At 48.3% G+C, this 12,713-nt stretch overlaps 1 protein-coding gene across 1 annotated transcript in view; it reads right to left on the reverse strand.

Moving 5' to 3' along the window:
* Positions 1-12,713, reverse strand: part of SLC24A3 (solute carrier family 24 member 3) — a 376,441-nt gene that overhangs the window by 23,265 nt on the left and 340,463 nt on the right. The window contains exons 11-15 of the mRNA XM_074988441.1: positions 9,583-9,743; positions 8,183-8,453; positions 5,970-6,136; positions 2,480-2,594; positions 290-402 (exon numbers count right to left, since the gene is read on the reverse strand). Coding sequence (XP_074844542.1) covers positions 290-402; positions 2,480-2,594; positions 5,970-6,136; positions 8,183-8,453; positions 9,583-9,743 — 827 coding nt within the window. The remainder of the gene's footprint in view (positions 1-289; positions 403-2,479; positions 2,595-5,969; positions 6,137-8,182; positions 8,454-9,582; positions 9,744-12,713) is intronic.

The following is a 12,713-nucleotide window of genomic DNA, read 5'->3' on the forward strand; positions in this document are numbered from 1 at the left end:
CAGTTTACTATTAAACAACTCACCTGTCTCTCCTCAGATGGAACAAAATACACTATAGTAATGTGTCATACTGCAGTGTGGGCTGCTGTGTTCAACAGGAACTAAAAGGAATCACGTCAGAAATTCTATGGAGAATTAACTAGGAGTGCCCTAAACCATACATCGGTACTGCTATTTGCTCACTCAAATTCAACCCACAGACTTTTTACCTGACAGAAAACATGGAAGCAGCCTGAGGGAAATATCTGTATCTAGTTTAAAAAACAAATCAGTCAAACTGTGGACTTACATAGGAACCATAATCCACTGCTAGAGTCTGCAGAGCCCAAGGGAGACCCAGCCCAATTAAAATGTCAAAAACGTTGCTTCCAATGGAGTTCGACACAGCCATATCCCCCATGCCTGCAGAAAGAGGAAACAGGGTATAATCAGTTGTTTCAGTAAAGGCTCCCTGCTCTTCAATAAGAATGTCTGTATCTCAACTATTCCTGACTCTGCACTGATTAATGTTGGCTAGATGTGGCCTTTCTTTCTACCTGAAGCTCATCTCTTCCAAAAATGAGCATACTGAGAAAGCATATGTTTCACCAAGGAACAGCCTCTTGGCCTCCTAGACTAACATTGCTAACTCTGTTTCTCTTACATTCTCAGCTCAAGGAGTCACAATAATCTCAGTTGTCACAAAATTAATCATTTTCTAGCCTTTGTGTTGGTGGAGAACCTCTGGAGAGAATGATTCAAGTGTCCCAAAGTCTCAGGAACAAGAAAAAAAACAAACAGAAGCCCAATTTTAAAAAAACAGACCTGAATTTTTTAAGTTAGGCAGGTCGACGCTCAGAGACAAAGTCAAGTAAGTAACACAGCTGCAGCTACTTAAACAGCATAGCTGGAATCAACGTAACTTAATTTGCTGCATTGCAGCGTTCCCACTGGGGAGGGGAGTCTCTCCCCCAGCCAGCGGCTCTTAGCTTAAACTGTAGAGGCTCCTGCACTAAACTCCAGAGGTTGAGGTTTAAGCCTGCATGTGGGTGGTTACATAGATAAGCCCTTAAATGTGATTTTTTGAATGCTTAAGTTACTGTCAGGCAGGGGGGGAAGGATAGCTCAGTGGTGTGAGCACTGGTGTACTAAACCCAGGGTTGTGAGCTCAGTCCTTGAGGAGGCCACTCAAGGATCTCAGGGAAATAGATTTAAAAAAATAATAATAATCTGTGAGGGATGGTGCTTGGCCCTGCCAAGAGGGCAGGGGACTGGACATGATGACCTCCTGGGGTCCCTTCCAGCTCTATGAGAGGTGGTTGCAGCCACACATGAACGCAGATTGCTGTGTTGATTGGCTCCATTGACAAAGAGCAGCTGGACTGCCTAGTCGCTTTCTCTACAGAACAGCCAACTGGAAGCACAGCAGTGTAGATGGAGCCTTAGTGCCAGCAATGCTGCTAAAGCACAATCCAGATTCCAGTAATTGCTTTCATCTTCTGAGGGCAAAGTTACAATCATATGCCCAGCAGGGCAGACAGCCACTGTGGGCCCCAGAGCAAGGGGAGAGAGGGGCCTGGTTCTGCATGCTGAAAGGGGCAGTGGAAAGGGTGCGGCCCATGGCCATCAGCCCTCAGTGCCACTCAGACCTCAGCACTGGTCCCCCCCTCCCTTCACAACTGTGCAGAGCAGCGCTGCTGTGGGTGTTCAAAGGGGCTCAAAACTCAGGCCACTGCCACTGTCAAAGTAGCAGTGGTGGTGGCTGGAGTGCCAGGCCCCTTTTAAATGCTGGGCCTCTACCTGCTTTGCCTCCCCCTTCCCCAACAGAGGTAGGCCTGAGTACACCTCTAGTGTATTCCCGTCCCCAGTCAAGCCTGATGGCTCGATGTGCACTGACCTCCCCACATGTTAGGTGGAACCAATATAAGCCTTTAAGGGCCAGTTCTTCTGCTTTAATGGCACTAGGAGAATTTACCCTGGCAGCTGATCCGTCCCCAGAGGCACGAGAACCAGAAAAGGACAGGACGGAGGCTACTCTCGCCTACGTTTGACCCTTCTGCCCACAGCGCAGCTCTGGAACCCTATGGCTGCGAATAACATAGAGCGGAAGCCCAAAGGCTGCAATGGTTTCATGCAATTATGTCTATTACAGATCTGTTGGAGTCACGTGTCAAACCCTTACCCCTTTGGCACATCTCGGAAACCCTGTATTACAATACCTGAGTAGCAGACATACTAATCCCCACTCGCACCTGTTCAGTTGAGCTAGTGAAGAACTAGGCAGTGCTGATATCTTGCCCTTCAGCCTGGGTCGCCTGAGAATAGCATCCGGCCACTACAGAGAAGATGCTCTTTTGCATCATCCCCTTTAGCGGGAAGACTTCCCCGGAGGCTAACAAACCATGCTTACCCTGTGCCTCCTTACAAGGCACTGGACGCGTAGCAGATGCTCTCACGGTGGCTTTACAGCTCTGTTTGCTGAAGGAGGATGCAAACCTACCTTGTCTTGCTACGATGAGGCTAGCCATGCAGTCTGGAACGCTGGTTCCAGCCGCTAGGAAGGTGATACCCATGATCACATCTGGAATCCCCAATGTGTAGCCAATGATTGTCACCTAGGGAAATAAATGGAACTGTCAAGAGGCTTAAATGTATTTAAAACCTAGTCAAACTATGGCCTATATTTCAATATGCTCTGGGCCAGCCGGACTGTCTCTAGAGGGTGCAGTGCCGATGGAAGCCACCCTGCCCCGCTCCAGGCTCCACCCCTTCCCCAAAGTTCTGCCACTGCTGCACTCTGCATTTGCTCTGCCAGTCTACCCCACTGCACCCCGTTCTACAGCCCCCCTCCCCGCAGCAACGGGACCTGGGGATTACCGAGGGGCCCAGTGTGGTGTGGCAGCAGCCTGCTCTACTCTGCCACCTGCTGGCTGGGTCGCTCTGCTTCTCCACAGCAGCAGGAAGTGGAGCGACTTGACTAACAGATGGCGGAGCCGAGCAGGCTGCTGCATGGCTCTGCTTTGTGCAATTCCCGCTGCTGCGAAGAGTGCGGGGCAGGGGTGGTGGGGAGCCGGACCTCTGCTGCTGACCCCACCCCACTGAGGTAATCCCCCAACCCACCTGGGGTCCCATGGGCTAACCTTGCTATGGGGCACTGTCTTGTTCACACAACAGGTGGGGCAGTTGCTGTGGGGCCCCCTAAAGCAGTTTCCCTGAACCAGCCTATGAATGGGCTGGCTCTGTGGGTTAGTTTCTAGAACTAAGTTTGGTGATGTTACAAAAGAATTTCTCAAAGAGGGAAAATGAAAAGGGGGCAGGTCCAGAGGACAGAGCAACTGGCATAGGTCGGGATACTCGAGTTCTATTCCCGGCTCTGCCCCGACCTTCCACAAGCCCCTTCACCTCACAAAGCCTTTCTAATGGCCATTTTGAAGATTACTAGATAGGCGCAGAAATGCATATTCAGCGCCTCTTTAGCATGCTGCTGGCCACGGCTCTTTGAAATTGCCACGTTTCACTGCCGTGCGGCTTGTCCAGACAGGGCTCCTTTTCGAAAGGACCCCATCAACTTCAAAATCCCCTTATTCCTATCTGCTGATAGGAATAAGGGGATTTTGAAGTTCCCAGGGTCCTCTCAAAAAGGAGCCCCATCTGGACGAGACGCGCGGTAGCAAAAAGTAGCAATTTCACAGAGCCGTGGCCAGCGGCATGCTAATGAGGTGCTGAATACACATTTCAGCACCTCATTAGTAATCTTCAAAATGGCCATCTGTATAGCCATTTTTGACGATTTGAGCTAGTGTAGACACAGCCTTTATCTGCTGTGTCTATTTGAACTGCAAGCTACCTAGGACAGGGACTATCAAGCCAGAGCCTAGCACAATAGGGGTGTGATCTTCATTAGATTACTGGCCTTCCTCTGCACCTCAGGACACAGCTCAGCTACAGGCTTAAATTAGTGCAAATGCTACTTCTCAGCCATTTGACACCTTTAAATCATGGTTTCAGCAATGCAGCCAGAATTTAGGATCTATTACAGAAGTGGGTGGGTGAGGTTCTGTGGCCTGCAGCTTTCAGGAGGTTGGACTCTATGATCATGGTGATCCCTTCTGTCTTCAGAGTCTCTGAGTTAGAGCCCTTTGGTATTATTATAATACAATTAATTGTTAAATAATCACAAAACACAAAGGCTGTGTCTACACTGAGCTGTGCCGCAGCAGCTTGATGCAAATGAGTGGTCCCAAAATTCAAACAGATGATCATCTGCATATTTGTGTGGCTAATTTGCATGTTCACACAAGAGTGCACTGCTGGCAGGGGCTGCTGCTGGCAGAAAACAAGCAGTGTAGGCCTGGTTCTGCTGGCAAAAAACCCCCTTTGTCAGAAGCCCCTTATGTCTGGAAAAAATCCGGGTAACGAGCTACTGATTTTGCCAGTAGAACCACATTTATGCCGCTTGTTTTCTGCTGGCAGGGCAATCTTGCACAAATATGCAAATTAACTAGGCAAATATGCAAATGAGCAACAATTTGCATTTTTGAGACTGCTCATTTGGCTCAAGCTGCTGGCAGCACAGTCAGTGTATTTGCAGGCAAAGACAATTATATCATAAGGCTACTGTATTCAGGGCAGAGCCTCAAGTCAGTCCAGGCAACTTAACATGGAAAAGATACCTCTAACCATCGTCATGTCTTTGAATCACTCACTATGTATTTTGGAATGTTGGAAGCCCTCGCTTAACAGAAGACTTATCATCAATGCAAGTTACACTCGAGGTCATAGCTACTTGCAAGGAGTGACATAAAAAAGTTCAGTTCAGGATATGACTTGATTTCCATGCCCTCTAAAATATAGTCTAAGAAATTTGAACCATAAGCAACACAGTGATCCTGTGGTTTCTAGTAGTATTCCAGCTTGGAGAGCTTGGACAGCTACTCCTTCTCAAAAATAGTTCATGCTCCCAAATGAACGCTTGAGGGGTGGGTCGGCGGGTGGAAGACTAATCATTCTCCATTTCCTGTTCAGGGAATTAAGGCTCTCTCAAAAAATTCATTTGCAAGAGTTTGGCTTGGCTCAGAGAAAAGCCTGACCTTAATTCTGCATTCAGCACAGGAGTTAACTGTGCAGGGACTGGAAGATTTTCTGTAATTTCTGATCTCCAGTGAGGAAAGTGTGGTCAGTTCTTTAGAAACAGATGAGATATATTTCTGTGGTTCTAAAGTCAGAACAAGAGATCAAATGCTCAGATGCTCAATCGCAATTGTATTGGCTCTATTCCAAGTTCCCCCAAAACCCTTGTCTGCACCCCACAACTGTCTATTTTTTCCTCAAGATAGCTGGGTTTGGAAAGAAAGCATGATCTATGCAGCATTGATAGCATTATTGTAACTGGGGCTACAGACACATCACCTACCCAGCTGTCTCAGGAGCCCAGCAACAGCATAACGAACTCAGAAGCACATGGGACTGTTCTTGCAGAGAATAAGTCAATTACAGCTGCACTGGCTTTTCTTCATTTTACTGATTCCCAACCACCTTTTGAATAACAAGCTAGAGCTAGATTAAGTAGCTCCTATTGAGTAGAGGAGTAATGCAGTAAAATAGGCCAGCCAGATGGCTGAGTTTCATGGTTTAGCATGGTCGGGGTGGGTAATGTTTGTCATCCCTGCTCGTCAAATTTACTTTCTCCTCGGAGAAGTAGAGAGCAAGCAATCAAGGAGCCTGATTCGAGGGGGTGGGTGGGGAGGAACATGGTCTTAAAGCATGTGTAAGTGGAATTTACTCTCATGAAAAACCTTGGGTGAAACCTTGGCCTCAATGACTTCAATGGGAGTTTTGCCCCAACTCCAATGGGGCCAGCATTGGACTTCCTCCGTGCAACAGGGCTCCAGCATAAATGGGAACTGATGCTTATGGAAAGACAGATCCATTGAGCTGAACAGGCTCTGGACCTAGTTCCAAGTCAACTTCCCCTAGGACTTGACACGTACCATCCACACCATCACGTAGGATAAGGCTGCAATCCAGAGGGTAGACGAAGCAAAGGTGACCATGAACCATTTTTCCCAGTGGGGCTTGTTGCAGTTGGGCACCGTGAAGTACAGGACGAAGCTTAGTGGCCAGGTGAAGAGCCACTTCATGATCTCCGTTTTGCCGGCTGCCAAAACCAAAAGGGGACAACCATGCATCTCAGCCCCCTCCTCTCTGCTTTCATCCTGAGCACAACATGTGACGTGCATTGTGCTCCCAGCAAGAGCTGCTGACCCCCCTCCCCCACAAACACACAACAAAGAGGCAGTCCTGGCCCAAGAACCCACAAGCTGATGACAAGACAAGAGGCAGAGAGATACCAGGTGAGTCCAAGAGGACAGAGGCAATAGACACAGCACATCAGTTGCCTAGCAGCTGTCAAGTATTTTGTAGGTATCACAGAAGAAGACAGTTTTAAGGAGGGATCTGACCTATTGGCCTGGCTCACGGAGCCTCCTGGTGGCATTCTTAGAGCCTTCGTTTTTCCCGGCTTTAAAGCACCATCCCCCAGCTACAACTTGGCTGTCTGGGAGAGTGACCCTGGAAAAGCACTTGCCGTGAAAGCGGTCTGCAACTGGTAGGAGCAGTCCCTTATTGGGGCGAGTCTGCTGGCTAATTCGCAGTGCTCCAGGTGTCTGTCTGACTCGGGGTTGCCACTCAACCTGGGGTTTTTTTTGGAATTAATTCCAGGTTTCAAAGAGACAATCTCAAGCCGGCATGCTGACTACTAGGGCGGGAAAGGGTGGTGCTGACGTCATTTCTGAGCTCACACTCTGTTACGGCCTGGGGATGAAGGCACAGTGAGAGGACAGCACTTCAGCAGGAGGTGACACCAGGGTGTTGCCAGTGCTTGGAAGACGTCAAAGCAAACAACCGTGAGGTGCATGGTCTAAAGTGGGGACCAGGAAACCAAGTCTGGAAACAACACTGGGATGTACCCAAGTCGAGCCGTTGGCGCTGCGTGGCTGGTGTGCAGACAGAGGCCTTGCAGTGAATGATACTCAGGACTGAAAGATGTTGAACACAATGGGCCAGATGCTCATTTGCGCTCAGGCCCCCTTACTCCTCTCTGGAAGTGTAAAAGGGGACATAGAACAGGAGAAAACTATATTCACACAGACTTGAATACCCCTTTATACAGCCACAGGGGGCTTAGTGGATTTGAGAACTAGGTCCTGATGTCTGTTTCACCATTGTCCTGTGTCTTGTGCGGTTTTGTTTACCGCAGAGCAACGTGATGATCAAATATAACCATTCCGATTGTGCAGTCCAGGCAGGATGCACAGCTCATCTTTGGTGCATCTGTGCTAGGAATAAAGGTTTGTTCTTGCCTTGTGTTAGGTAGCTACTATCAACAGGTGTTAACAAGCTGAAGTGGGCTCCAGGCTCCTTCACCTGCTATCACCTGTTAAAACAATAGCAGGGGTGGCAGCCACTGCAGTCCCCAGGGCAAGGTGGGAGGGAAGAGGCAGGGCCAAGGGTGAAAGAGGTAGGGCCTAGGGCAGTCAGGCCTTAGTGCTGCCTAGACCGCAACATTGGTGGCTCCTCCTCCTCACTCTCAGCTGAGGGGTGGCAGAGCCAAGCAGTCGTGGTACTTCAAAGGGGTCTACAACTCTGGTTGCCACTGCCAAACTAGCAATGGCAACGGCTGGAGCTCTGGCCCCCTTTGAAATGCCGGGCCCAGGGCAACTGACTTCTTTGCCTCCCTGCATCAGTGAGCCTGAAAAACAACACACTGCCTCATCTTCACTAGGATTTACCCTAGCATGAGGAAATATTCCAGTAACGACGAGGCAGGGTGCAGTTTTAAAAGGGTATTTGATTTGGTCTGTTAGTCACACCACTGCCTCATCTTCAGTAGGCTTTCCCCAGGTGTTGTTACCAGACTTTGGATACCAGAGATAAGAACACACCTTTTTCCTAGTTCAGACACATCTGAGGTGTCAAGAGCAGTAACAGTTGTCTGGTCAGGTTCTGTCAGATTCCAGCAGAGGGGCAGGAACATTATCTGTGTGAACCCGATGGACACATTCGCATCTCATCAATGAATGAAACAGTTGTGGTCAGAGTTACAGGATTATCAGAGGAGCCCCTACAATTTCAAAGGTTACTTGGATGGTGCTTGGTGTGTTCAGAATTAGACTGAAACAAGGAAAGATCAGGAGCTTCTTACAGGGTAAGTCAAAAGGAGTGTAAGGTCCGTCATTATCATCATCCTCTTCCTCCTCTTCCTCATCATTCTCGTTGTTCTCATTGTCCTCATTCTCATTCTCGGTCTCATTCCCAGCCTCAGCCAGGTCTTCCTCCCTTCGGGTCCCATTCGTGCCCCTCTCAGTGGCGTTGCTGGGGCCTGTCCCGTTCTCCAGGGAACGCTTGATGGGAATTTTGATAGCCACTTCCGATTCCCCATTGGAGTAGGCTCTGCTGTTGATCAGCCTTTGCCTCTGGAAACAGAGTTACAAAGTCTTGGTGAAAAAGAGATAATTTAAAAAAGAACCAGCGCTCAGAAGAACTGTGTAAAGCGGGTTTTGAAAGAGTATAGAGCCAGATCCTCAACGGGTGTAAATCTGACATCTACACCTGCTGGGATCTGATGCAAATACTATTGTTTTGATATATGACATTGAGTATAACAGAATCTGAAACACAGGTATGCAGAAAGCATGAGCTCGATACAAGTCCAAATTACATTGGTGTAAATTTGAAGTCCACTGGTATAAAACAAACCAAAGGAAGTACTTCTTCACACAATGCACAGTCAGTCTGTGGAACTTCTTGCCAGAGGATGTTATCAAGACCAGGACTACAACAGGGTTCAAGAAAGGGCTAGATAAATTCATGTACGATAGCCAGGAGGGGCAGGAATGGTGTCTCAAGCCTCTGTTTGTCAGAAGCTGCGAATGTGTGACATGGGAGGGATCACTTAAGAACTGTCTGTTCTGTTCACTCCCTCTGAGGCACCTGGCATTGGCCACTGTCTGAAGACAGGACACTAGTCTGACCCAGTATGGCCATTCTTATATTCTTAGGTACTGAAGTCAATGGAATAACAATATTGGTAGGACCTGTCTAAGTGGGATCAGACTGAGGTCAATGTCAGTGAGTATCTCCTCACAGTAGAGGAATGGAACCCTGCTGCCTCTTATTGCTAGTGGGTACATGGTGTAGAAAACAGCAACGAAGGGTCCTGTGGCACCTTATAGACTAACAGAAAGGTTTTGAGCATGAGCTTTCGTGAGCACAGACTCGCTTCATCCACGAAAGCTCATGCTCAAAACTTTTCTGTTAGTCTATAAGGTGCCACAGGACCCTTCGTTGCTGTTACAGATCCAGACTAACACGGCTACCCCTCCGATACATGGTGTAGAAAAAGCATTCTCTTCAGGTATCTCATCAGGGCATAGTGTCAAGGGATGGTTGAGTAATGTGACTGGACATGAGTACGGGAGATAAGAAAGTACGTCAGAGCGCAGAAATGCCTGTTAGTCTCCCTTGAGTCTGAAGACCACTGCGGGAGTTGGTGAGTTCAGGCTGGACCTAGATTCAGTCTGATGTGCACGGCTTAACACATACCTCATTGATCAACATGCGACTGGCCATGGAGAGACGGGTTTTGGGAGGAAAGTGGCTGGTTATCATTATCCGGAGCCCAGCCTCAGAGAAGGAGAGCTGGTGTGGATAGGCAGACAGCAGCTCATCCACCATGATCACGGAAGCTTTACGATGGAAATTCCCTGCAGAGAATTAACAGGGAAAGGGGTGAGGTACCATGTTCACTCATTCAGTGACTCCTCTCAGAGCGACCCAGTGAAAGAGTTCCATAATCCTCCCTCTTTTCAAACTAGCAGCCCAAACAGTCAACTCCATATTAAATCAACAGGTTTTCCATCTTCTTTTCACTCTGAAAACCATCCCATAAGACAGCTACCCTTTCCTCCCAGGCTTCTTGCCTGCCCAGGAGCCTTGGAAACATTGGCTACGTCTACACGTGCAGCCAACATCGAAATAGCTTATTTCGATGTTGAGACATAACGTCGACACGTCCTCCAGGGCCGGCAACGTCGATGTTCAACTTCGACGTTGCTCAGCCCAACATCGAAATAGGCGCAGCGAGGGAATGTCTACACGTCAAAGTAGCACACATCGAAATAGGGATGCCAGGCACAGCTGCAGACAGGGTCACAGGGCGGACTCAACAGCCAGCCGCTCCCTTAAAGGGCCCCTCCCAGACACAGTTGCACTAAACAACACAAGATACACAGAGCTGACAACTGGTTGCAGACCCTGTGCCTGCAGCATAGATCCCCAGCTGCCGCAGAAGCAGCCAGAAGCCCTGGGCTAAGGGCTGCTGCCCACGGTGACCATAGAGCCCCGCAGGGGCTGGAGAGAGAGCATCTCTCAACCCCCCAGCTGATGGCCGCCATGGAGGACCCAGCAATTTCGACGTTGCGGGACGCGGATCGTCTACACGGTCCGAACGTCGAAGTAGGGCGCTATTCCTATCTCCTCATGAGGTTAGCGACTTCGACGTCTCGCCGCCTAACGTCGAAGTTGGTGCCACTACTTCGAAGTAGCGTGCACGTGTAGACGCAGCTATTGTGTAAGATTTGCCCAGGAGGAATGACCTCCATCTCCCATCCCACACTGCATGGTTCTCAACAGGTTGAATTCAGTGAACCTTAAAGATGAGATCTGTGGATCTGGGGTGAGAGCCTCAACTTCTGACTGTTGCACTAAAAGTGCCTCTTCTCTCATTTCATTTCTGTTCTCGAGCAACCGGCTTTTGAAATACACCTCTCATTTGGCCCACCAGTGAAGCTAATCTAGTCTCAAGAATTTGTCACGTGCCTTTTGCACACAATGGTCACACTCCAAAGAGCAGTGGCTGCCTTCAGTTGCTTAGGCTTGTGATACTGGCTGCACTGATTCCAAGAGCATAATCTTTACTCATAGGAGGATATGATCCTCACCCCTCATTTCATCATCTATTGGGGCAGGTGGCTCTGGCTGCATATCACCTCAACAACATAGGGAAAACTAAACACACATTCTTGGACAGCTGGGTGGTGACCTCACTGCCAGAACCAGGCACCAAATCTGGCAGCAAGCGAGGCCCAGATGTTCTGTGATGGCCATGCCTGCTGCTGATCCAACGGCCAGAACCTAGCCTGTGTGTCCAGAGGACAAGGACACGCACTTGTGGTACGTCAGCTCACTCTAGTCGTACCACATGTTTGAGGTCAAATCCTGACCCCTCTGAACTCAAAGAACAACATCCCATAAGCCATTTGGGAACAGGGGACATCTTTTTGTTCTACATTTGTACCATTCCTAGCGAGATGAGGTCCTGCTCCATGACTGGAGAGCCAATGTGCTACCACAATACGTTATCCTATTGATACTGCCATAGACAACAATACAGGTTGAACCTCTCCAGTCTGGCACCCTCAGGATCAGATTGGTGCTGAACCAGAGAATTTGCCAAACCACAGGAGGTCAGTAGTATTACCACCGCTTCCATCGTTTACTGGGTTCTTAGAAGACATTTACAGGTAAACTGGAGCTCGGTAACAGCACAGAACACTGTATCAAAGGGGTAGCTGTGTCAGTCTGTATCTTCAAAAACAACAAGAAGTCCTGTGGCACCATATAGACTAACAGATATTTTGGAGCATAAGCTTTCGTGGGCAAAGACCCGCTTCGTCAGATGCATGAGTGTGGGGGGCGGGGTTTCAGAAGAGGCTTTAAAGGGGGGGTGGTCTCAGTAATGGGAGGGTCAGAACTGACAAGGTCTATTCAGTCAGGGTGGAAATGGCCCATTATCAGCAGTTAATACGGAGTAGTGAACATCAAGAGAGCAGGAAAACAAGTAAGTTCATTGGGGGGATGTGGCCCATTGTCAGATGCTAATGCAGAGGTGTGAACATCAAGAGCACAGAAACTGCTTTTGTAATGGGCCAACCACTCCCAGTCTCTGTTCAATCCTTGGTTGATGGAGTCAAATTTGCAAATGAATTGCAGGTCAGAAATTTCTCTCTCCATTTTATTTTGGAAATTATTTTGTTGTAGGACTGCTGCTTTTAAATCTGTTACTGAGTGTCCAGCGAGACTGAAGTGTTCTCCTGCAGGTTTTTGTATGTTACCGTTCCTGATGTCTGATTTATGTCCATTTGTTCTTTGATGCAGAGACTGTCCAGTTTGGCCAATGTAAACTGCAGTGGGGCATTGATGGCAAAGAACACTGAGAGCCAGGACTGGTGGCTGTAAACAAACTTTATTGCACTGCGGGAAACTTGGCCACACCCATAATAACTGGTTGTCCAACTAACTAAAACCATGACAGATTACATATATTGCCAGAAGAGAGAGTGCTGGATCAGAGGTTCAACCTGTATATTTCTCAGCCTTAGCTTACTGAGGAAACATTTTCCTGAGGATTCCCTTTGTCTTTACCAGAGAGGGAAAAGTTATTTTTATGCTTATACAAACAAAAATGGCTTGACATTTCTATCATGGCTGTACTTCAAGAATGATGCTTGTGAAAAACACAGCAGGCCCCAGGGCTTTCCATATTCTGGCAGAACTCAAGAATTAATGAAAATTATCCAAAAAGATTTCACATGGTTCAAAATACAGAAACTCTTTTCTGAGGCTACATCTACACCACCACAGAAGATCGACCGGCTCAGGGTTGATCTTCTGGG

The sequence above is a fragment of the Carettochelys insculpta genome, chromosome 3 (assembly GCF_033958435.1).
Source record: "Carettochelys insculpta isolate YL-2023 chromosome 3, ASM3395843v1, whole genome shotgun sequence".
Classification (NCBI taxonomy): Eukaryota; Metazoa; Chordata; order Testudines; family Carettochelyidae; genus Carettochelys; species Carettochelys insculpta.